Here is a 27,108-nt window from a genome sequence, read left to right as displayed (position 1 = left end):
TTTACACCTGCCAGATACTGTGAACAATAATGCTGCAGTTTAATGTCTATTGCACTGTCTATAGTGGTGGGCAAGACAAGTCTAGACTGGGATGTTATTGTGGCGAGGATAGAAACATAATACCATTTGGAGGATATTAAAGCTCAGCTCAAACTAAAGCTGGTATATTTAGGTTGAAAATTAGCAACAATATGTTAACTTTTCTGCTTGTTAAAAAATGTAACTTTAAAAGGGAATTTCAGAACAAGTATGTTTTTAAAAGACATATTGGTTTAATTCTTCCTTGAACACGCCCGTCTCCCACACTAAAATTTACATTAAAAAAGTTTTTTAGTCAAGAAGTAAAATCAATGTCAAACAGGGGTTAGTTTAAAAAAAAACAATCTTTATTTACATTTTATTAAGATTTTTTTTAGTAATCAGTTGTAAAATCTTTATTAGTATTACACTAAAAGACTTTACTTATTCTTGCTAAAATAAAGTAAGGTTTGACATCCAGAATTTTTTTCGCATAGAAAACAACATTTATTTGCACAAGTGACAAAACGGAAAACTTCAGTGCTAGTAAGAAATTTAATTTAAGTTTGGTTTGTTTGAATCCATTTATCAGGCCTACAACTTTTAAAGAGGGCAGAATATTCATGAGCTGTATGTTGTTTAAAGTATTTTGAAGGAATAGATAGAAAAGTAAAAGAGTTCAATATTTATTTTCACTAAATGTAAAACTGATGTATTGATGCACTACACTGAGTGAACTATGTCAAGCCTTTACTTCTTATAATTTGGATAATTAGAACTTATAGGTAATGAAAATCAAAAATTCAAAGGCAGAAAAATGAATATTACATTTAAACTATTTAATGAAGAATTTAAACGTAAACCTATTATCTAATGGTCATATTACAGTCATGGTATAAAGTCTATTTACAGTCATGGGGACGACTGCAGACTTGACAGATGTCCAGAAGACAATTATTGACACCCTACACAAGGAGGGTAATCCCAAAAGGTCACAGTGTTTCTGATGCTGCCAATAAAAAAAAAAAGCGCTGTATAAGGCTTCTTGAAAAAAAAAAAGAAAAACTGATCGGAAGGAAAATGTGTTGTCATAAAAAGTTCATCAGCAAAAGGGCTAAGAATGCTTCAAACTCATAACCCACAGACAAATCCTATTCACGAACGACACATGTTGCATTTTTCGTGTTAAGCCACTTCTGAACCAGAGACTGGTGTGTTGCTCAGTGGTCAGACGTCCTCTTTTCAGATGAAAGTAAAGTTTGCATTTTATTCTAAACTCAAGGTCCCAGAATCTGGAGGAACAGTGGAGAGGCAAATAATTGTTTGAAGTTCAGTTTGAAGTCCCCAGTCAGAGATGTTCCTAAAGCTGGCTTAATGACCATGACACCATGGTGTCCTGTGCTTGGTTTATTATCAAGCTAGTTTGACCTGAACTCAATGGGGTATTATCAAGAGGAAGGTGATCAGACCCAACAATGTAGATGACCTGAAGATTGCTATCAAAACAATCTGGGCTTTCACTACACCTCAGCAGTATCACATGCTGATCACCTCAATGCCACGGTGCACTGATGCAGTAATTTATGCAAATGGAGGCCCAAACAAGTATTGATGCGTAGAAATGAACATACTTTTCAGAAGCCTAACATTTCTGCTTGTAATGCGATTTTTTAAAATGATCTTACGTAATATTCTAGTTTTCTGTAACATTGAATCTCAGATTTTTACCCCTATACCTTCCAAAAATCAGGCAACTTGCAAAAATAATACATTTATGAAAGCGTTACTTTACGCTGGTGTGCCCTCCCGCATAACTTTCCAAATTCCTAACTTCCACATTTCATTGAATAGACTTGCTATAAACCCACCATGAGATCCCTTTATGTTTGTCTTTGCTCAGAACCCGGCTGTTATAATAAATGCGTGTTTTACATCAGGAACCACCTCCTACTTGGGACCAAAAGCAGCTTAATCAATCTTAAACCTATTACCAGCCTAATTCTCTCCTCCTCTAAGAAATAGGCAGTCACCACAGGGAGGACAGAGACAGATGCTATGCAGCTGCTCTGCAGTCATTGGGTAACTTGACCAACCTGCCAAGAAGCCTGCTGATGCTCAAGAAAATTAAGCTTTGTTTAAGACTACCTACATTTGTGCTTTGATGTCTTTTATGCTTCTTTTCCTGTAATAAATTCCAATGCAATTTTGCACACGCTTTTGTCTCAGTTTTCCCCACCACCACATAATCAATAGCTAGCTTCCTCGTCAATATCCATCCGCGAGCGCAAGACACCTAAGGAAACATTAGAAAGATGTAGAGAGCGATCCTGGAGCTTTGAAGCAAGAGCCTTGAAACATTTTAACAACTCTGCAACATGATCCTTAAGTACGGCACTTACTTGACTTAAATTGTAACGTCAATGTATATTCATTTAGGGCGCTGGGGGAGTGGGGGGGAAGAAAAAACAATAAAACCGACTCCCCATTGTTGTGTAAGCTCCTTGAGCGCCCTGCAGGACCTCTGGGAGTCTAGACCCAGGATGTTTACTGGTAGTGAGACCTTCGCTGCAACTGGGTTCAACATTCTAGACTTTAATGGTCAAACATGTTTAGTTGAGTGGTCAAAATGTCCAACGTCAATGTATAAAAAATCTTCAAATCTAACTGTTTATTACAGTAGCTCAGTCTAAACAATTGACCTTTCAGGTGATGAAAAATATTAAAAGGATGAAAATTAAACTCAGTTTTTAGCCTGCCATCAACCTTTTTTATTTTACTTAGGAGAGGGATAATGTTCTTCCATAATATTTCACAAAGTTGGATCTTACAGAGGAGGGGCAATATCTCTAAACTATCCAGAGTCCTCAGTTATTCCCTATATTTATTTTCTTCCTCTTACTGAGCAGGTTTCCAGGATCCATTGCCCTCTATGTTTTGTGTGTTTCCCAGCTGCCACACACCTCTCTTAAATAAATGGGTAATTAACAGGCTTCTTCAACACATGATGGCATGCTGAGGAGCTAATGCAAAAACTAAATCAGGTGTCCCAGAGCAGGGAGGCATCTAAAACATGACAGACAGGGAGCCCCGAGGAGCAGTGTTGAGAATCACTTTTATGGGATTTCTACTAGGATTTATACTATGCCCAATTCAGGTTGGCATTCAGGTAGCCTCTGATGGTTGTTAAGGAAACTTGGTGACCCCAAGATGTATCTCTTTGTTGTAGTGTGATAGCTAAAGATAAGATACATAGTTTTGTTCAACCTTGTAGTCTCTGGCTGAAATAAATGGTCCATTGTTGTGAGAAATTTTCTAAATAGTGCATAAAAATGCAATGTTTCTTGCCAGTCAGCTCAGAAAGTGAAACTCATATTTTATATTGAATCATCATTCATACAGTGATGTATTCTAAGCCTTTGTTTCTTAAAATTTGGATCATTATGGCCTACAGGTAAACGGAGTATCTCAAAGAATTAGAATACTATGAAAATGTAACTTGTGGAAACTCATGCAGTCATACCCTAATCAGCTACTTTACTCAAAACGCCTACAAAGGTTCCCTGAGCCTTTAGACAGTCGCTCACACTGGATCGGTCGGCTACACAGTCATGGGAAAAAACTGCTGACTTGACAGATGTCCAGAAGACGGTCAACAACAGGAGGATAAGCAGAACCTGGTTGAGTGCGTTTGACAGTGCTCTCTGCACAACACAACCAAATGAACATTAGCCTTCCACATTAGACTTATAATTTATAAGCCGTCGCCCAATTTAATTCACTTTTGTTCTTATGGGTTCTAAGGCTGATTATTTAAAATATTAGCAATCCCATATGGCCGTAAGATAAGGAAACAGTTAACCTAATCACTGGCATTTAAATTCTCGCAGAATACAAAGATTGATTCAAGTTAGTATGAACAGTGAAAAAAGTTACAAAAAATGGCACAAATGACTTAATATTGTTAATATATACTGCTCAAAAAAATAAAGGGAACACTTAAGTGTTCACTTAAGTGTTTAAGTGTTCCCTTTATTTTTTTGAGCAGTGTATATTCTATCCATCTATAAAGTTTAATTTCTCAAAACAGATTTAAAATTGTTGAATAGGGGAAACAGATTGGGCTTTTTCTGTTATTAGAGTTAGACCCAGTAGAAACCACCTATCAATTGTTTAAGGACAGGTGCAGAAAGAAATGTCCGACATCGACACCCGACCGAAGCACTGAGATCAGAGTACTTACATTGACTATATTTACACTCTTACCACCACAATCCCTTGTGAAAAGATTAATTTATGATGTCCTTGATTGTGGGACGTAATAAGATACTTCTGGTTGCTCTCACAGGTAATAGCAGGAGCTGTTCAACGTGTCTGCAATTTAGCATTTGAAAATGGAAAATAAAAGCACTCCAGCAGCCACTGAATTACTCGCATGTAGAACGAGTATTTGGGTAGTCAACATGCTATCAGTAGCAGACAGGAGTGAGAGCTCTCTTGCAGAATTAATAAGACAAGTCAGAAGGCCAGGCAGGCCAGAGCTAAGATCCAAGTAAAATGGAAACTGGAGAAAGGCTAAAAAACTTAATTAACTTATAACACTCCAAGTAAAAGTTACACTTTGAATTTTAACACTTCTGTCTTTGACTTTGGGTAAAAGCCAGTGTTTCGCCTGTGTAGTTGCAGATCAGCATGGTGCTTGAACATTGCTTGTTTTAAAAACAAACTACACAAATCTCACAACCTGTCTGCGAACAAAATGGTAAGTTGAGAGAAGTTTCAGTATGTCATCAGTTTTTATCAAAAGTCACTGTTGTTCCATTTTTAATTGATTTTTATTCTGGATAACCTAACGGCCCCTATGTTGGTTATTTTTTCCTACACCGATAGTACTTCTGTCTGCTGTGGGTAAGACACTGGCTGCTCATTAGTACTTAATTAAACAAAATGTTACTTAAACAGCTTTCGGCAATGATGATTATGTTCATACAAATATTTACATGGTCAATTAGAACCCATTCTGCACGACGTTTGAGTGCAGAAACAATTGCAAGGCAACTGTGTGCTGTTTGCAATTAAGTGAGTATTTGCAATTAACAGTTGGAGTTGTGTGATGGCTCTTCTGTTTCGGAGTTACATAAAGAATGTTAATTGCCTCTGTGTCTGGCTATCCATCTAGTCTTTTGAAAGCTTATTGTGTGGTTGTTAGATACATAGTGTGGGATTTACATGGAAGTGAAATATTTAGTTCTTGCTGCTGGACGGATCACAGACCTGGACAAAAACAAACTTTGAAAGTCCTGCTTGCTGCTTTTCTGTTGTGCACATTTGTGCTGTTATTACAACTTCAATATCATTGTGAATGTCGAGAGCAGCTCGTTAAACATAAGTTTTGCGATGTGATACTTATTTTTGAAACACGTAAGCTGAATGAGGCGAGATGTTCTGTCTGCCCTGACCCACGATATGCTGGCATGATTAAGCAGAAAACGGCGGATCGAGTATGATTTCAGCACGTAGTTGTAGTTTTAGCAACACCAAAGGTCTAATTTTTACTCGTTTGTTTGCACTCGTAAAGTCCAGACATATTCCCTGTAGTTGCTTTGGATCAAAGCCGATCTGTGTTCACACCAGAGGTGGGCCGGACCAGAACTCGTTTGGAAGCTGATTGAGACCACCTCAAAAACTGGATCTCGGTCCAGTTGTTTGGTCAACACCAGGATGTGCTTGAGTGTATTCACATATGTACTAAAGCTCTGGACCAATAGGGGAAACTGACTGTGGGCGGGTTAGAGAGCACTAAATATATCTGGGGTAAAAACACCCTTACAGGTTCAATGACAGATGAAAATGCCATGTATGCTCGTCACTTGTTCCACATTGTGTCCAAAGTTTACAATACGTGGAGGTTTTGAATAAGGAGTGCAAACTGTAGCTTTGTGTAATTCTATAACTAGCATTCAACAAATAAGAACTTGGATATGATAATTAGCATTCAACAAATAAGAACTTGAGTGTGATGTGCATTGGTACTCAGCCTCTTATTTTATCTCTTAAAAAACTATCCAGAGCAACTGACTGAATTAGAAAGTTTCATTAGGTTTGTTAGATAACAGAGAACAAATTACATCATAAAAGACGCACTTAAAAGAATGAGAAGCTTCAAACATCTCAGAATGCCATTCAATCCTTTAGTTTATTGTGGAAGAAGCTTAGTACAATTTTATACACACTGAGACATCAACCAGAGTTATGCGTTGCTGAAGAGGACTAATGAAAGACACATGGTAAATCTGAACCTTTTGACCTGCACCTAAAGCACTTTGTAGCAGAAAATTGGCACTGCACTTTGCCCCCAACAAGGCCACTGACAGGGTGGGAGAGAGGTCCAGCTGTAATCTGTGGTTGACGTTGGAAGTGAGGAGCAAACTGAAGGGTTGTAGACATGTTGTGCAGCTGACCGTCACAGTAAACAAGAAGCGTCAAAGACTGCTACGAGGAGTTCAAATCGAAACATGTTAAAGCAACGGACTCCTCTAATACACTGTAGTCTATGGCAGGCCAGCAGTGCCACAATTCAATAAACTAAAAGCTCACAAAACAATTATTTATACATGTGAGAGTTGAAAATTGAGTAATGCGTCAAAGAAAGTATCCATCTTTAGCTTAAAAAATTTAGAAATAATTTTCTCCATTTTAAGATTTTCAGTTACTGGTAATTATTTCAGCATTATTTCATTTCATGGTGTGGTGCTGCAGCACACCATGAATTTATTTGATCCCTCATCATCAAATTAAAATTAGTTGGAGCCAAAATTACTACTTGGTCAGTAGGTGAGATGCTGGGCAGATGCTATAATTAATTTGAGACACAGAAGCAGTTTGAATTACTCCATCAATTGTTTAACACGCTTATCCGTATGGGGTCACAAGAAGGGCTGGTCAGGTCGCCAGTCCATGGTAGGGTGTCATAAATAAGAAATACTTATTTAAAAGGTTGATATTTATGGATGATCTACTTATTGTATATAGTTCCTTAATTTTGTGTGAATTTCATAAATTGAGTAATAAAATGAGGCCTTGAAAAATTATGGTCTATTAAAAATAAATCACAAATGTGTGTTTCAATGTGGCAACATCTCAAAAACTAAAGTCACTGCAAAACATGTTTTTTTTTTCCCCCCCCCAACACGTTTCTTTAGCAGGGTCAAGATTTCAAATACATCTGCAATTTGAGGACCGTTTTTGAGCCAAACAACACAGAAGCCTGCAGAGTCATTACAGCAAAAGAAGCCTTTTCTGTTAGCAAGTTTGCCTTTCACCGAGAGAGATGAACTCCCCTGGCCTCGACTTGTAGTGGGTCCTTTTTTTTGTTCTTTTCAACTAAAAAACATTATTTAAGCGATCGTACTCAACTGCACTTCAGCAGTTTCAGAAAGCCAGATTTAAATCAACAGAAGTTGGACTAAAGGAAGCAAAAAGTATCAGTTATAAAAGAGAAATACCAAAGACTGTAGAAAAGAGAACCAAACGTAAAAAAAAAAAAAAAAATAGAGGTGAGGTTCTTTTAGTCAGCGACTCGTTATAGAATTATTATATAATTGTGTTTTCTTACTACAAAAGGATATATTGCATTTAAGATAGGGCAGTATCCTGTTTCCCAAGGACCAAAAGTAAAAAGGAAATAAGTTTGTTTCTGTTCCTCAGGGATGTAATTATGAGACATCCTTTCACAAAAGAAAATCAAAATATGGGTTGAAAATGTACAATGATAAAGCTTTTTTATGCCTGATACTGGAATGAATTAACTCCCTTGACATCCTCTATTACACAAAGCCACAGTTTGCCCTTGGGGGCAAGAGAAGCCTTTTTGTAAAAAGACGACTTCAATATCTTACATTCTCAATGAAAATCCTGTTTTGCCAGCACAAATTCAAATATGTATTCAAAACAAAACTACAATAGGAATATTTTATTTTTATGAGCATCAGTCGATCTTTAAAGCCAAGTGAAAAGTTCAAAGGTGTTTGGCTGTTGCTGATGTATTGACTTTTTTTCTCACAAATTTCTATTATGAGAATTATGTGAGAGGTTTGGTAAATGTGCGATTGGTTCATTCAAAACATTCACGTTAAATAGATGAAAATCTGTTTGATGTAAAATGGAAACACTTGTTTACCCTGAGAACTGGTCTAAATTTCTCAACATCTACCAATCTGTTTTGTGTCACTAAATACAAAATAAGATTGCAGTGACATTAAGTTTTAAAGATTTGAATGTATTTTTCACAAACGGCATGATACAACATACATCTACAGTGAGATAAACAACCTCACTACTTGACACATTGGCACAAGTTGGTTGGTTGTAAAACAGTTGCTTTGATGTTGATTTTAATACTTGATTTGTTAAATGTTTTAAGCTACAAGCAACAAACGTTATAGCTTGTTTTGTTTGAAACACTTGCACAGCCAGATGTATTGTAGTTGAAGACAAAGTCCCTTAGGACATCGTTATTTCTGCTGTAAAACTTTTGTACACACTAATTACCACTGCTTTTTCATAAACAAAAACTATTAGATTGGGACGGCATTCAGAAAAGTGGAGGGGAAACAGCAGGAAACCTGATGTAACATCTTGTGGTTTTTGTCAAGACACAATTAATCTTTGGAGATCAGCTACCTGACATATTCATTCAATAACCAGGTGAAATGTTTAGAGTTTTGGAACTTTGTGATTCAGGTCAAAATAACAATTCATCTTTTATATACAGTCCCACCAGTGTTTTTTTTTCCCCACACAAAATCAACAAATCGCTGCATTTTTTTTTTTTTTTTTTTTGCGCTGATGCATATTTATTACTTTATTGTGGATTTTCAACAAAAATGTCCAACAGCAAGGGGTTTAAATGGCTGCTACCTCCCCCCTGCAGGTGGCGGTGTTTCTTTCTTCCACTACATCACTGCCTCAGCCTCAATTAATGTCAGGTCATAATCCATGATCGATATATTGAGTAACAAAAATCAAGCCATTTCAGTTCTACAAAGAATAAAAATGTTTGTATATCTAATCAAATTTTTTCTCAACTTTTTTAATATGTAGATATTGGAAGGGGTTGATGAGGGGAAAAAATATTGCTATGTTCTTTTCAAATATTTCTAATTAGGAAGGTGATATGATAAAGAAAAAAAAAACGCAACCAATAATTATGTATGAATTAAATAAGGACAGATTGGGGGTGTGCTGTGGTGGCGCAGGGGTTAAGCACAACCCACATATGGAGGCATCAGTCCCTGACACAGCTGTCGCAGGTTCAATTCCCAGCCTGGTGACCCCTGCCACATGCCCCACCCATCCCCCTGCCAACCAGCCATTGAATAAAGGCCACCAGAGCCAATAAAACCTTTATATATATATAAGATTATCCAGATACAAACAACTCATCTCAACTACAATTCAGTAGGATAATTCCTTTAACGACCTAATCTATTCGTTAACAATACATTTCGTAAGCTATGAGTTCAGGAGTTCAGTGACATGGGAAGGATAAATAAGAATACAACTTGATGAACGTGCCTTCATCGTTTCCAATAAATAGCTTCAAACTTTTCCACCCACATTAAAAGTTGTAAGACAAGATGTAAACTCCAGACTAATCACGCTGACATGTTTTTAATGAAATGTGGGCATATTTTTATTGATTCTGCAGGCCATTATTATGTGAAAAACCAAATTAGCTTTGCAAAGCCCAACATTCAGGGTAATCATATGAGAACAGTGCAGAAGCAGAGCGAGAGAATAGATGTAATGACATGGGGCAATTAAATGCAACATGGGGAATCACGTTTGAGCGGCGACGATTGTCATTCGGTGTTGACAACGTTATGTAATTGAGTTTGACGAAAATTTGTTTGCATTATTCTTCTTCAGCTGTCAAATGCATCTGATGTTAAACAGAATCACTAAGCAAAGTCTTGAGGTTGTCTTACTGAAATGAGTCTTTTTTTTGTTTTTTTACTCCAGCCCACATTTTACTTTATTCATGAAAAACTTGTGTAAAGCAGCTTGTTTTGCAAAGATTTAAGATCTTATGCTTTATTTTTTAAATTATAAAGATATTTAAAATATATATATAAGATTCTTTTGGTTTTGATATAAAGTGTTTCACCAAGATCTGAGGGCAGATAATAAGTTCAATTCCTCTTCCATCACCCAAAAAAAGTATATGTAGTGATGAGTCTTACTATTTTGAATAATCTTTGATGATGCACAAAACTGGGGGCATAGTTGTAACACTTTACAGTGCTAGCAGTAGTCACGATAGACTGGTTAAAATAATAATTCAGAATGTAGGAAACCATGTTTATTCTTCAGCCCCCGACTAATCAGTAACCAACCAAGTGTCTGCATTTTCATAAAAGTGAAAAATGCGGGGAAAATCAGATTGAGCCTTCTTCAGTCACAAAGGAAAACAAAAAAAAACAAGAGATGTGTAACAACAACGTGATACTGCAGAGCTTGTGTATTAGTCATTTCTGATTTATAAAAGGAGATGGAAGCATTTGAGACTTGCCAGATTCACAGAACAGTTTTAATTGTCGAGGTGCTTGGAAACATTGCCACAAGAAGTGGACCAATCTGCTGTGTGGGGGGGATTTTCTTCCCATTTTAGTCCATCTAGGGCTTCTACAATATGCTTTAAAGTAGTACTACTAACATTTAATACCACAGACAATAAAAAAAAATATCAAGTGGCTTTTGAAAATGATGTTGCGTACAGCGCTGTCTTTAGTTTGTGTAAACTTTCTCAATATTCGTGTTTCACTGTTTTACAGAACCCAGGAGACGAGGGAAACTCCTGCATACTCAGCATCGATTGTTATATATATAGAATAAAAAATGTGTGACTTTTTATTAACCTATGTATATTCATATCCATCACATCTAAGCATTTTGACTGTGTACATTCACTTGGGAGATTTTCTGCAATTCTCGCTGTGCTACTTCGAAACAGCAGTGAGGTATTTTGGTCAGCCAGAAGGAGACAGAAAATAAAGCAGATGCTTGTGAGATCATGTTACAAAAGGTCTGGATTTCCTCTTTTTTTCCCCCAGCTATTAGCATAATTTCCACAGCTGTCCCATTTTACACATCCTTATCTCATTCAAAAAAAAGTAAAACAAAAACAGAAAAAGCAGTGTTACCATGCAACTAAGTTTTCATTGAGAGAGTCACTTTAAAGACTCAATAATGCTAAAAGTTGGAAAAGTTTAAGACATCACACAGTCACTGTCAATCACAGACAATTCAATTTAAGAATCTCTATTATGCATTTTGTTATTTGAGATTCAGTCTGAAGACCTAAAGAAACAGGGTGAATGTCTCAGAAGGAATTTAGTCAGATTTATTGGTCTGCAGATGATCAAGCTGGTAGGACAGACGGGCAGGTAATTAGCCAAACAGACCAATAGAAAATAACGATGTTAGAAAAAACATACCAGCCTACAGCCTACGGCTCGTCACAGGCTGACAGTAAGACAAGTTATAAAGAAAAGCAACGGCAAAACAGATGGTCATACACAAAGTGACCCAACCTGAATGAGACAGATCCTCCTACAGATCAACAGGTGCTGCTTAATGGTGACTCTTTCTGCTTTTATGAGAAAAACACTTCTTTGAACAGTCAGGCACAGTTAAAAAAAACAACGAGGTGTGTAACTATGAACCTTCATTACATTTACACTCACCAGCTCATTTATTAGGTACACCTTTTAATCAACACATCAACCAATCACACGGCAGCTATTCAATGCACGCAGACAAGGTGAGGAAGACTTGCTGAAGTTCAAACCAAGTTTTAAAATCGGGGAGGAAGAGGATTTGTGCGACATTGAATGTGACATGTTTGTTAGTGCCAGACAGCTTAGTCTGAATATTTCAGAAACTGCTGATCTATTATTCTCCACAACCACCTGTTAGGGTTACAAAAAATGAAAAGAAATAAGAAAAAAAAGAACAGTCACTAAGCAGCAGCTGTGTGTACAAAAAATGTCTTGTCGATGTGAAAAGAGTCTAGACAGAGTTGTTCAAGATAATAAAAAGGCAACAGGAACTACAATAAGAACCTGTTGAACCCTTGTAAAGGCCGCACAGTCGCTGTTTATGGGTCTGGTACCCACTGGTATTTACTATAAAAATTCAACACATTTCTTTTACATTAAAATATGACGTCAAAAAAACGTCACATCAATATATGCAGCAAATATGGTTGATTTTTGACTTTTAACTTTTAAAGAAAAGATTTTAAGAAAAAAAAGTACGACTTATTTATGTTTACTCCGTGACAAAATCATGCAACAAAATGTCTATTCCGTATAAAAGCATGAGCCTGCCTGACCTTTATTGCTGACCGGAGTAATGTGTCTACTTCTAGCAGGATGATGCACCAAACTGGTTTCTTGAACAAGATGATGACGTCAATGTGCTCAGCTTCCTCTATTGGCAGTTTTATTGACAAAACGAGGTTCAATCCACTGAACCGAATTGAGTGACCTTTATTTACACAAAACACCATCTTTTTATGTCCAAACAAAAAAGCTGATTTTAGGGGGCTAAAAATTAACTAAATAAATATGTTGTTTTCTTTTCCTCATTACGCTCAAAGTAAGAAACGTATTGGTTAGCAATCAAAAATACTATTGTGAGAAAAGCTAAAACAGCTACATTTTCTCTATCTTTTTGGTTTGCTAATAATTACTTCACCCACAGCATTTCGAGGATCTCTAATGTGGGTCAAGAAAGGTCTGCTCCCGAGCAGTGGCGCAAAAAGTGGGTATGCAGGGTATGCAACGCATAGGGGCGCAGCACCAGAGGGGGCGCCAAAACCCCGTCTGGAGGGGGCGGCGCGCCGATGATGTTTTCCCGTACACTAATGCGCGCCTTACGCTCCTTCACCTCGCACACATAACGAGGTAAATGTAGCGAGTTTTACCCTTCACGTATCGTCGCCTCGGGGGGGGGGGCTGGTGAGCGGTCGCTCCTTCACCCTGACGTTCCGTCCCTCGGTCGGGGGGGGCGCCGATCTATGTTTTTGCATCCACCTGAATAATGTGTAGTTGCGCCACTGCTCCCGAGGGATATCCTGGTAGAAATAGAAACATGAGTGAAAAAGATCTATGAATAGACTCAGCTGGAGGGAGAAACACGGACAAAATAAGGCTGCCATGAGTGAGCTAATTAGGGTTTAAATTGACTCTTTATGAAGAGGCTACAGATGGTGAAGGCAGTAACAACATCATTTGTCTTTTGTACCATTTTTTAATTAGACTGTATTTATTTTAAAACAACATGAACTTCTTTGCAGGAATCTGTTGGAGAAATTGTATTTTTTTTAATTACATTTACATAGTTTCCTATTTTGTGTACTCTGATATAAGTCTAGTTTGAGCTTTTAGTGAAGGACTGATCGTGAACGCTGAAAAACAATGATGGTTTTGCGGCATTAAATAAAGCTTCTGACGATGGCTATGCAATATTCATGTTTACAAGGCACACTCAGTAAGTAGTTGTTAGAGATTTTTTGGTATTATCATTTTGTTATTACTTTAGTTCATATTCAGCCTAATGTTAATCAATAGTTAATCAACATTCAGTCTATAGATTATTGTGATTTTCACTTCTGTGTGATAAACTGACCTGGAGGCCACGACTGTGTGTCGGTCTTCATGTGAAACAGTTAACTGTGTGTTTCCCAGCCTTCTTATCAACCGGAATAGTCCCTACTTTAGAAACTGCCTGTGTGCAGTAATATTTTGTCTCTGCTGTGTTCCTTGCCTATCCTCCCTCTTTTTGTTTGATAATAAAAGACAAGCTATAACCTAAGGTCTTTAGAACGCTCAGTGGACAGCATGGAGGAGCAGTTTGCTGAGTCTTCTCCTTTTGCAAAAGCTTCGCCATAAAATTCATTTACGTTGTCTGTGGTTATTTTAATGAAGGTTCGAAAAATAGGAAAAATACCTATCAGTAGTTATCGAGCTTCACTTACCGTAGTCGCTCTCGTAAAAGATGATAAACTTTTGCCAGTGAAACTCTGAGACGAGGGTGAGCAGGACGTCGTTGATGCGAACGGGTGGACGGGCGGCCAGCGTGTAGCTCTCTCCGTCCGGGCTGGGGTTGAGCTGGCAGGCGGTGCGGGGTCCACCGTCCCCGTTTCTTTGGATGAAGAGGTGAGGGATGTGCATCGCATCTGTTAGAGACTGGAGGGCGCTCGCAGCGGCACAACCCGTAGACGTAACCAGCGCAAGGATCCCCTGGTTCATTAATTCACATGCTGGACAAAAGAAAAGAGATAAGAGAGGGTTAGAACCACAGGAAAAAAAAAATGGGAAAAAAAGGGACAAAAGTTTAAAAAGGTGACTCGTAGGCCAGTTTTACACTTAGAGTTTCAAAACTGAAAACATTTAATCCTGTTATTACAGATTAGAAGCCTTTAATGACTGAAACAAATACCAGATTGCTCAGGATTTTCTTCATCTGTACACAATAGTATAATTCAGTATATGTGTTCCCTTCCCTCACAAATGCGGGGGGGGGGGGAAGTTTCCTGCATGTTCCTGCAAAGGTGAATTGAGTTTCAGTAATGTTTTTGAACAAAATACATAAAAAACACAAGATAAAAGAGTAAAAAAAAGGCCACTGCAAAACAGTTCTCCAGAGTGATGTCTAAAGACACTGAATAATAATACATATAGAAAAATTGTTCTCCCAGGGATGAAATTTGACTTTTTAAAACTTCACTGATTTCTCAAAGACAATGCTGTGTGTATTGCTGCTTTAAAACAACAATTTGCAACTTACGAGGATAAGGTCTGTCAACGCTTTGCTGCCTAAATTTGCTTAAACTTAATTAAGTAATATTGTTTGTTCTGTCAAGCGGAGGATTAATTAAAATTTCACTTTAAATATAGTTCGTACATGTCATAATTTGTGTATGACTCATAAATTTATCATTCAAAACATTTCCAGTCTCTGTTGCTATTGCCATGTAAGATTTTGACATTGAAATGCGACATGATTTTACTGGTTTTAATGTGAGTAAAAGTGCTTGTAATGTGGAAAAATGCCTCAGCAGCGTCGAGGCTGTTAGCACTCTGATGATTTTGCAGCGGCAGTCTGAATGGACGGAAAGCCTGACTAACAAAATAAGATCTGTTTGTTGTGCTTGTGTTACACTATAAAGAGGACAACTGCAAAAAGGTGTGAAAGTCTATGCAATATGGACTCAGGGAGGAATAATTCTTTCAGATATATTTGGGGAAAAAAGCAAGCAGGACATTTTATTAATTTTGTTTTACATGTTTTGAGAATTTTGAAACAAAACCACAAAATTTCCATCCAAAGTTGCCATATTGTGAACTCTCTCCGTCTGTGTTTTCTTTTTAGTTTGGAGAAAAACAAAGGAAAAATATACTGTGAGCAAAATTGTTAGGCAAGTGTTTATTTCAGCCATATCATTTTAAGGTATATTTTCAAACTCAAAGCTGAATTAACTTGTATACTTTATGCATCATATGTATGTGTGTAATGTGGGAGGGTTTGGCTTAAGATGGCCAACACACCCCATATCAAGATGTGAATAATTAAACAGTTTATTTTCCCTCCAAAAAGATTTAACTGACTGAAAAGTTAGCAAAAGTCTCTTAGAGGGATGTAGAACTCTTGAAATTGCTAAGACGTGATCATAAAACCATTCAAAATGTTTTGTAGCAAATAGTAAACAGGCTCACAAAAAACATGTTAAGAAAACAAGAAGCTAATTAACCGCCAAGGATTTGACAAAAATCATGCATGAAGCTACCAGGAATCCATCCAGGACTTTCGTTTTCCATAACTGCAACTTAAAGGATGTGCACAGCTCAGAGACTTGGCCAAGGTAAGGAAGGAGTCTTGGTTTTTTTAAAACAGACAATGATTTCTATGCAGGACAGTGCTCTGTCACATGCACACAAGTAGTCATATGTGTGTTTAAAGGGATTAAAGGTGGAAAAACTGATGACATGACGGCCACCTTTTCTCACCTGACCTGATCCCAGCCGAGAAATTGATGACCAGCAGTTCTGATGTTTAGTTTTTTTAATTCTCACGTAAAGAGATGAAAGTGAAAAAGACGGCACAATGTGTGATTTTCATTTAGTGGAATAATGACTCTGCACTATTTTTGCCCATTAATTGTGCTCGCATGAAACTTCTCCTAAGAAAGCGAAAACCTCACTTTTACGTTTTGCTCTATGACTTTTTGGATTAAGCAAGAGCACTGAAGTCGTTGATTAATAAAACAAATAATCCTCAAAAATAAGACTCGTCTAATAATTCTGCATTTAACGTAAAACTTAACGTGTTTTTTTTAGGATTTAGCAACATTGTGCAAAAGGTAGATTAAGCAAAAATTGGTTATTTGTGAATCCCGCTGAGGGCTTCAGGATTACATGAGAGCCTCAGCATGTGGGAGACAAATCAGGGGAAACGCATGGAGTTCAAAAACCGCAGTTGTATCCTAATATGTGCAGATGAAGGATTCAGTCAGGGAGGCATCATCTAATCCGTGTCTACAGACAAAGGGGAGACGGTGATTAAAGCGAAGATTTTGTTGAAGGTAAGAACCCCTTGAAGGCAACAAATAAATGAGAGCTGCAAGACTTCAGGTCTTAGCAAAACACAATGGAACGACATGAGTGGGAGGAATCAAATAAAGATCCAGAATATGTTAGTGGGATGAAAAGGCTTAGATGACCAGCAGACTGAGTCTCGATGCTCTTCCCGTGACCTTCACTCTCTCCCCGGCTTTCATGTATGGCGATGGTAAAACTATGTAAACAGGAAGGGATTAAAACGCTCGCGATGTCTGGCGGGTGCTTAGGATTCTTACGTTCTGATTTCCGAATCTCTTTTAAGCATGTCGACATGTCTGGGACGACGCAGAATGTCAGATAATGTTCAAAGATGAAAATTTGAAATTGACTTGAACTTTGCAGACTGATGTGTAAATATTTGGGCCAGTTGCGATATGTGAGGTGGCAATAACCGGCTTTCCTAATCAGCAACTTTACAACTCTCACAGCGGTAATTGATGTTTACTTTGTTTATTATTTTTTGAAGGCCCCAGGTTAATGCTTCCAACTAGTCTAACAACAGCATAAAAAAAGAAGTCAATCTGCATTTAATTTCAAGTTGATTCTTGTACAGAGTTGCGTATCACTCCTCCAACGGGATTTGCAAATGACACAGGACAGATAAGAACCACTCCCATGTTTTAAAAATGTACCGTTTTCAACAACAATTCAACTTTCCACACAATATTGAAAGGGTTTTTGTTGAATTTTTCAACATTTTGTGAATTTCTAAGCAGAAACTTTAATATATTGAAGGATTTCATGTAATACACCAACAAATTAGTTCAAAGCTCTGAAGAAGAAAACCCATTGGAAAGTAAAACATAAAAAGTTTTTAAAACGTGTCATTTATAAAATCTCCATTGAAAACAGCGTCACCCGGTCCATTTCATTTGATGCCGCTCTGGACCAATGGGTGAGTGCAAAGGTACCACAAGAAACATTTAGTTTTAACATTCTTCTGTAGAGTCCAGGTCGTTGTTCACATTTCCACAACAGAATAGATCTCTGTTATGTTTCCCTACATTTTTTACAGATTTTATTGTTTGTTTTTGATTGAACTAATCACCTACAATAATATGTAGCATACAATAAATGTGTGTATTTTATAAATGCATTCACCTCAGAACATGCAACATTGACAACTGGGAATGAAGGCAAACTGGAGAGCAGTTCTTATGTGTAGGAACGTTAAGGCAGAGACAACAGACTGTTAATGTGACAAATGATAATTTCATCAGCGGTGAACAAAAGAGTGCATAAAGCCGCTGTAAATTATGAGGCCAGAAATTACAGCGGGACTAAATAACACATGAAAGAGGAGCGGGTAAGTAAAGGACAATGAGGGAAAGAGGGGAGAAAAAAAAGTCATGGTAATTGTGGCAAAAAACCCAGGAAGGCAGAAAAATTTGGAACAAGGCTTGCACACAAGAGAATCATAAAAAATGATTTTGTTTTCTCCTTTTAACATTATTACCCAAAAGAGAACAAGAAGTAAAATGATGTTCTCCCAAGCAAGAGAGCGCATTCCTATTAATGCGAGAGAGACAAAAAGACATTCGTTCATGAAGGTAAAAGTCTGCAAGTGGGGACTTGGCGGGTTTTCAGAACCCAGCATGAAACGTTTTCTCAGCAGGAAGTCATGAAACTGACTCTAATATAAATGTAGGGGATGCTATAACTCTGATGCAATGTCTTAATGCATCGGTTGTCAACAATAACATGCACGCACCAAAAACTGTGTGTTCCCAGAAACTGCTGTTTACCGAGATGCAGCCCACCCACAATAAACTCCATTAAGCCCCATATGCTGTTTTTCACTCATATTTCAATTCTAAATGTCCTGTCTGAGCGCCTTTAAACTGATATTAATAAGCCCATTTCTACGGTTGCAAAAATAATTTGTCAAGATTTCAGAAGATTATTGGATTAATAATCGGTTACCTGACCTAAACAATAAAAATTGTCCTGAAGAGATATGTACAAAGAATTACTGTTTGCTAATAATTGCAGAGATTAACTGTTTTTAAGATATGTCTTGCCGATTATGATTTTGACCAAGTATAATTGGAGCATTTTCAGTATCTGACCTGCTGATCACCAATCAGATCAATGATTTAGGCAAACTGGACAATGAGAAAACCACTTACTCATTATGTGCTATTGTTGTTAGAACAGATGGTGGAGAAAAAGAAAATGTTTAATTCTTTAGTTAGAGTGAAAAAGTCACTTGACTGAAGTGGAAAGGATTTTTCTTCAAAATCTATGCTGACACATTTATCCAACCACTGATTTGGTGCGTGTAATTAATGTCTCAGACTCTGAGGTTTACAGAGAAAACACTGACTAAATTTAAGAAAGCATTGCCAGGAGGAAATTAGGGACTGAATGACATAAAATTGCAATGAATCTTCCAATTTCAAAATGTCTGACTTCCATCGCAGATGACTTTGAGACAGAGGCACAGAGTCACGCTGGGACCAAGAACTGCTTGGATCTTCAAACTGTTTACTCTTTTCCAACTTGTATTTAAGCGTTTCATTTTGACAGAGAGCTTATTTCCTATGTCAGACAACCTTCATCATCTCATGAGAGTAACTTATTAAAAACGGGACCGAGTCAAGAAAAACAAGACAATTTTCTAGAAAAAAATAAATTATTTGAACTCATATTACTCAGAGGCTCCTGCTCTTATTAATAATACCAAGATGCAACATTAGAGATCTGATACTGAGTTTTGAATTATGAATTTTGAAACTAAAAAGTTTCCCTTCCTGCGTACTTAAAATTATCGTAACTTCTTTTTGAGACTTGCAGCCCCACTCCTTTCATCTCACCTCGCCTTACAGCAGACAGTGGCAACAGCGCATCTGAAGCCATTTTGACTTCGTAATGGACGCCCCAGACCCATTAGATCAGCGACACTCCACCGATAAGTGGGAGAAGTTCTCCAAAGTCAGTAGTAAGATGATAATAGAGGGATAATGAGTCTCAGATCCGGAGTGGACAAAGAGCATCATTCATTCCCTGGCAGGTGTCCGACATCTAATGTCAGCATTTAAAAGCTATTTCTATACATGCGTCTCTAAAGAGATGGACCCACTTCGGCAGTTTTGCTTACAAAGTATTCTGAAATTATGCTTTCACTTATTGGAGCTATTCTTTAACTTACTTAATAAATACATACGTTTTACAACTGAAGGATAGATGGAGTTTTAAGAGACATTACAAAGCGAAGGAGTGCCAAGGATGGGGAAGTTTCTTTGGAACAAGACATTTTCTAATCCATCAACCAAATGGAAAGAGGCAGTCATTTTCTTCGCGTTTTATCAGTGGTTGGAGGAATCAATGAGTGAATTAATTTTTGATGATTTTTTTTATAGACACTACTACATATGTTCAATATGTTGACAGGATTACTGCCACATTTACTTCCCTCCCCCCACCTCATTTTGGTGCGTCTAGAATGAAGTGTATCAACCAAAACACAAAAACGGCTCAATGCATCGCTTCGTGTGCAGAAGCTCCTGAAACGATTCCTATCCGGTTTTGTGTCAACTGTGTTTTGTTAACCAGCAGTTTGAGGAAAGCTGAATAAATAAAGCTGAGTTGAGTTGACAGCCGAGGGAAAGAAATGAAGAGACTGTAGGCAGAAAAGAAGTCTTTCAACCCTTTTTCCAATGAAAATTGAATGTCACCAGTGTCTTGCTCTCATTTTTACCAGTGCAATGGGAGAGGTGGAAACAAACCACCAAACAACTGTCGTAGTGAATATTGCATAAGCTGGGGTTTTGTAGAGATTTTGCAGTCTAAATAAGACAGTAGTTTACCCAGACTGAGGGAAATTCTTGTACACAAAGGAGTTTAAACAACAAGTTGAATCTTGCGGTAATGGTGACACCAGTTTTTCCTGTACTAACAACTCCAGTTGAATAAAATCAGTTTGGAACATCATATTCCACTGAAGCATCTGCACAATGTTATGTGATTCTATAAAAAATGAAGTGTTCTGACTTTTTCAGTGAGTTAAAAAAATATATAAATCCCTTCCCTCCGAGTCTCGTCATGAAAGAATAACATATTTTGCTTTCATTTTTAATCACAACTTGGTCAAACAAAATATCTTATTCCAGGAGAACCAAGGAATTATCTTCCGTGACTTCAACAAAATTAAAGAAAATTGCATTTCTTTTATACCCTACGTAAACCATAATGAAAAAAAAAGTATGGTTAAGATGGAGGCTACAAGTAGAGAATGTCATCTTTAAATTACTAGTAATTGCAGAAAACAATTGAACACTCCATTATTTAAGTTCACTTTTCAAGGCTTTGGAGAGGATCTCTTTTTTTCCCCACAGCGCCACTTCATGATCTAGATTTTTCCTCACTGTTAGTTGCTAAAACTTCAAAGTTTGGCTAGGATTGGATAAAACATGTTCTGATCGAATCTGTCCCAATCTCAGCATTTTGAAACTGTAAGCATGGTGTACATGTTGGTTTAGTGTCAGTGATGATATCACCCACACCAACAGATTCCTCTGGCCACATTGTGTGTGTCCACTTTATAGAAGATTTCAACTAATTTTATGGTCCACAGTTTGCAAAATTGCCTCCATGCATTTTGTTGATCTGGGTTTGTTTCAACAAAACCTATGTCCATCATGTAGCATAATGTTTACTGAAAGGAAGAAAGCATTTTATGGTGCACTGTACTCAGACGGTGAAATATTTCAAGCTTTACTTCCTAGTAATTTTTTGATCAGTGTCTCAGAAAAGTTAAATAGTAAATAAGATCAACATAAAAGGGTATGTTAAACAGAAATATAAAGTTTCTAAAAAAAATGGTTGCTCATATCTGTACACTCGACACTTAGCTATGCCTCCTTTTACACAAATTACCGCATCCATGCGGCATGGCGCTGTTTTTCAGAGCAGCGTTTTGCTTCCTCTTGTTCAATCTTAGTTGATTAAGCAAAGAAATTCCACTCGGCGTCAGAATTTCTAAGTCGTCTGATTTCCACAGCGCCGTTTTGGCTTTGGCACGTTCATATTATTTAGAGATCAACGCCAAAAGGTCATATTGAGTTATTTGGTAATCTTTAACAATTCTTTTAACACCACCTTCCACCGCGTCACCCTTCACACACGAGGGAAACAACGAGAAAAACAAACGTAACGAAGCAGCCGGACCTGAGCTTAGCCCGAGAGTCAAGAGAACGGCAGGATACGATATATATTCCTATCGCCTGCTTCCCTTCAGTCACTTACAGTAATCTCGGCTTGCTCTCTCGTTGCAGAAGATAAAGATCCATTGCTCTTTCCCTGAAACAGCTCTTCTGCTGTCAGGCTACGATAAGAGTGAAGGTACATATTCCTGTCAATACTATTGATGCTAAGGCTGCCCATGTCATCTCAACTGGAATGGAGGATTTCACAGCTGTAAATTATACCCACCGGACATCAAACAGCAGAGGCCAACTTAGTCCAGCACATACAGATTAAAACTCAAGGACTGGATAGAATGAAGGCAGTTCCAGCACGTCTGTGAGAAGACTTATAATAATTAATCTTAGAACAGCAGTGACGCTAATGGTCAATTTCCATTATCCCCTACTAAGTGCGTAATCCTATTCAACTCACCACAACCTGGAATAAAGGCTTAAAGATGGTCTTTTTATGGGCCTTTTCTACCTAAATAAGATTACTGCTGGATCTTTGTTCAAGGATTTAAGAATTCACAACACACACAATGACACAATCTGGTATTTTTTTTTGTCCAGTGCTGTTTCATAATGCTACCTGGTAAACAATCATATTTTACAGAAAATGTTCAAAATCATCTTTTCCTGCGATGCGGATACAAAATACCAGAGACAGGAGCGCCGGAAAACATCTGAATCATCCTTAATGGATGGAATTAAATAAAAGCCCAGATTCAATGGTGGTAATGCAAATGCACATGTCAAGACTTGTGTTTTCCAATTTCAAGCAAACTCATACAATATGCAATGTTTTTTATGTTTTGTTTTTTTACCAGATGTCACCTCCTAAATTTGTAATGACAGAAAAGCAGCAGATTTTATTTATTTTTTTAATGACTGCTCTCTCTAAACCATAGCAGTGTAGAAATCTGACATTTAGGAGCATTTTGTGCTCCTAGAAAGCGCTGTAATTTTTTTTAATGGAAACTACAATGAAATATTTAATATTTAATAGACATGCATTCACAGATCAGGCTTCTCATACCAGATACCAATTTCTGATCGTCTCTGATGACCATTTTTGTCTTCAGCATTCAAAAACACAATAACTTTACTTTGTAAATGCTCACACAATTGATTAGCAACTCTTTTTTTCCTCAAGTAAACATTTAATTGGGCTGCACAGTGGCGCAGTTGGTAGCGCTGTTGCCTTGCAGCAAGAAGGTTCTGGGTTCGATTCCCAGCCCAGGCCCTTCTGCATGGAGTTTGCATGTTCTCCCTGTGCATGCCTGAGTTTTCTCCGGGTACTCTGGTTTCCTCCCACAGTCCAAAAACATGACTGTCAGGTTAATTGGCCTCTCCAAATTGCCCTTAGGTGTAAGTGTGTGTGTGCATGGTTGTGTGTCTCTGTGTTGCCCTGCAACAGACTGGTGACCTGTCCAGGGTGACCCCGCCTCTCGCCCGGAATGTTAGCTGGAGATAGGCACCAGCACCTCCTGACCCCACTAAGGGACAAGGGTGTAAAGAAAATGGATGGATGGACAAATGTTTAAAGATGCATATTTTGATTTTAAGAGCTTATAGATTAAAAATAGTGGTAGCTCTTAGTTTTGATTCTTTTATTGAAAAAAAAAAAAGAAAGAATAGATTTTTCAATATTTGACCTGCTGATCACCAAACAGAGCTAATTAAAAAGTTCATTGGTATAGGATTCTGGATCGACCATGCATTTTATTAAGGCAGCTAGAAAACAGATTTTTATTGTGGATAATCATAAAATGTGACGATTATTGGATGGTTAGATTCTGAAGAAAATGCATAATAGATGGTGATATCAGAACATCTGATTAAAAGATATGATGGTTGAAAGACTTTTGTACTTAATATGTTTTTTTTCTGCACTGGACCATCACACTGCAGAAATTCAGGCATTCAGAAATTTTTAACATAACCAAGAAGAAATCTGGCAATGGAAAACCAACCAGGGATAAACAGCCTTGGTGAGACAATGCAACCACTTTGCTGGAAAAAAACTCAATATTTATTTTCAGATGTACTGAAATGTGTGTGTGTTTGTGTGTGTTGTTTCCTTAGCTTAACTGCTGAAGTCTTCCATTAAACATGACTTGACTGAGGGAACAACGTGCTGCGCTGGAAACGTTGAGCTCCATGTTGAAGCTGTTGAGTGGGAGACCTTGTTTTGATAAAGCAAATGTGTGTTTGGGCTTTTTGATAACTGATTTTTATCAGAAGTGACTGGCTTATGTTCTCAGATAATAATCGAGGCCCATTCACTCCACAGAAACGCGAACCGCGTGGAATAGGAAAACATCTCACTCTCTTTGTGATGTGTCGCTTCCTCTGTCATAATAACATTCTGCCTGCAGTTTTCTGTTTTCCTGTTCCTTCTCATTGTTTGCTTATCTCGCTTGTCACTCTTCCTCATCTGATCCTTCTGTGTTTTCACTCTCATTTGTTCAGTTAATATCACTCAGCATGCTGCTCGTCACCACTCGCCTTCATCTTTCTCAGCCCATCTGGAGATAAGGTTATGTGCCGAACATGGACCCGAAAATATTAAACCACCAAGAAGTTCATTCGAGGATGCATTCTGTGATGCAGTGGTGCACTTTGCAATCTGATTGAGTAAAACTGAAGGGTGATTAAAGGTATTTTTTTTTATGTAGTCTTTTTTGTTCAAGAACTTTTGTTTATGAAAATGTGACAGGTTGGAGAAAATAATCCATCCATCCTCTTGCACCCTTGTCCCTCAGTGGGGTCGGGAGGGTTGCTGGTGCCTATCTCCAGCTAACGTTCCAGGCGAGAGGCAGGGTACACCCTGGGCAGGTCACCAGTCTGTTGCAGGGCAACACAGAGACACACAGGACACACAACCATGCACACACACACACACTCACACCTAGGGGCAATTTAGACAGACCAATTAACCTGACAGTCATGTTTTTGGACTGTGGGAGGAAACCAGAGTACCTGGAGAAAACCCACACATGCACAGGGAGAACATGCAAACTCCATGCAGAAAGACTGGGGCCGGGAATCGAACCCAGAACCTTCTTGCTGCAAGGCAACAGCTCTACCAACTGCGCCACTGTGCAGCCCAAAATAAAGGCTCAAATCGTGGGCTTTTTACAATGTTGCAGCATCCATACCTGCCTCAAGTTTCTGCCAGCAGACATTGAATATTTCCCAAAATGCATCTCATTTTGCGACTGTGGCTCTCTGGGTAGAGTAGTAGTCATGTGACTGGAAGGTTGTTGGTTCGATTCCAGCTTCTTCTTGCCATGTGTCCTTAGGCAAGGCACTTAACCTCAAATTGTCTACTGATCTGTGTATAAGTGTGTTTGTATGGGTGAATGTGACTCTAGTGTAAAGTGCTTTGAGTGGTCAAAAATGAGTGGAAAAGCACTGTATAAGATCAGTCCATTTACCATTTAAATCGATTTTGAAACATCGCACGGCTCTGTGTGGCAGGAGCGCATGATGGGCATAAACTCTGCTTTGTATGAAAATTAGGGTCAAATGGAAATTGTAATGACAGAGTCTAATATGAAGTTTATTAAAATCTGTGTAAATAGGTAGCTAAAGGCACAAGAGTACTTCTTAGAGTGTCTGAGTGATTTATAGCTCTCCGCAGACATTTTGCAGTAACCCGGAGTTCCCTTCATAATTTGACTCAGTCTGCAGCAGCTTATCCTTCTGTGGTCTTAGTGCACCATGGAGAGCTGCTACAGAGAGAATATCAGTCATTAAGCACAAGGGGTGGGTACATGTACAATAAGTACAAGGATCAAGGCCAGGTCAGAGACACACTTTAGCTCACTCTGTTTAAAGTACATATGCACCAGCTAGCCATAATTTTATGAATTTATGCTCAACCCTGAAGTGGTCGGGCACAAAAATATTATTGATACGTCATTTTTGCTTTCTGTGTAATGAAAACTGAAATTCTAAATCATATAAATTTGTATTAGTTCAAGGGTGCAGCTTTACATACAGTTAAGCTCTAAATCACCGATAATCCAATCCCAGAGTTTGGCTGTTGTTTTTGTTTCTGATTGAAACGAACAAGAACTCTCTCAAGAGTTAAAACAACGTAAGCAGTATTTTTGAACAGAATAATTTATCGATTTTTATTAAAGTTTTATTTAAAATGTGTCAAATCCGTTATAACCTTTTCAGTAATCAGTTGAAAAATCTTAACTGGCATTAGAAGAGTCAAACTTTTATTATTTTTCCTGATCAGTTTTTGCACTTTGCCACTGTTATTTTGACAATTTATCTTTTGCGTTGAGCTAAAAATTGAAGGGATTCTTGCCATCAGTCAAATCTTTAGCTTAAATCGCAGATTAATTCATAGCCAAGGCAAAACATTGTAGCAAAATGAAATGATTACTTTAAATCTGCTGAAGGAATCATTAAAAATCATAACTACAGTTGTCATGAAGGAAGAAAATGTCTTAATAAAGGTTTAGGTAGACAGACATTGTCATAGTAAAAATTAATGCAAGAGTGCAAGATGGGTATAAATATTTTACGACATGCCATTTATTAGAAAAATCTAAATCAAGATTGGATGAAATACTTGATGAGACTTCAAACTGATGCATGTTTTAAGTGTTTTTAATGTGTTTTGAGAGATGTTGGTCTCAATTCCTATCATGAACAAACGTCTTGGTTAAAGTGCAAACAGTTTTACATCTAAATCTACTGGGATATGAATACATTTCATCTTAGCTTTTGCATATCCTAGTTTTTACCACTCTGGTAGCTGATGTGGCATTAGTGTTGAGTCCATTGCACAATAGCTGTAGACTTTACAGGGTTTAGGCTTCCAGTCACCACAAAACTCTTATTTCCTCACAGCATCGCTGCCACCTATTCCTAGAGCTTTCACAAAGCTGGATAGGTGTTTTAGTACAAGTCACATTTTAAATATAGAATACAGTAGTGAGTGTGTGGGTATTGTATTTGATACATTGTAAGGCCGATTTTCCTAACAAGTACTACATTATACTGCTCCTTGTGGGGCACAAAGCCTGGATCCCATGAGAAGAAGTGCTGTTTTTTTTTTTTTTTTTTTTTTGTTATGGGTTAGTTTATTTAGCTAACCCATGGTGAGATGTAGGGTTATTAGGATATGAACTGAGTTTAGGGAACAGGGTCCGTCATGTACTGGCAATGGTTAGCTTTAGTGAAAGGCTCAG

The 27,108-nt window shown here is 37.8% G+C and overlaps 1 protein-coding gene across 2 annotated transcripts in view; it reads right to left on the bottom strand.

Moving 5' to 3' along the window:
- Window positions 1-27,108, bottom strand: part of grid1a (glutamate receptor, ionotropic, delta 1a) — a 240,849-nt gene that overhangs the window by 87,643 nt on the left and 126,098 nt on the right. For both annotated transcript variants that reach the window (XM_017309069.1, XM_008429213.2), the window contains one exon: window positions 14,060-14,344. In XM_017309069.1, coding sequence (XP_017164558.1) covers window positions 14,060-14,344 — 285 coding nt within the window. The remainder of the gene's footprint in view (window positions 1-14,059; window positions 14,345-27,108) is intronic.

The sequence above is a fragment of the Poecilia reticulata genome, linkage group LG15 (assembly GCF_000633615.1).
Source record: "Poecilia reticulata strain Guanapo linkage group LG15, Guppy_female_1.0+MT, whole genome shotgun sequence".
NCBI classification, from domain to species: domain Eukaryota; kingdom Metazoa; phylum Chordata; class Actinopteri; order Cyprinodontiformes; family Poeciliidae; genus Poecilia; species Poecilia reticulata.
The sequence above is the reverse complement of the archived record's forward strand: the minus strand, read 5'-3'. Positions and strand labels throughout refer to the sequence as shown.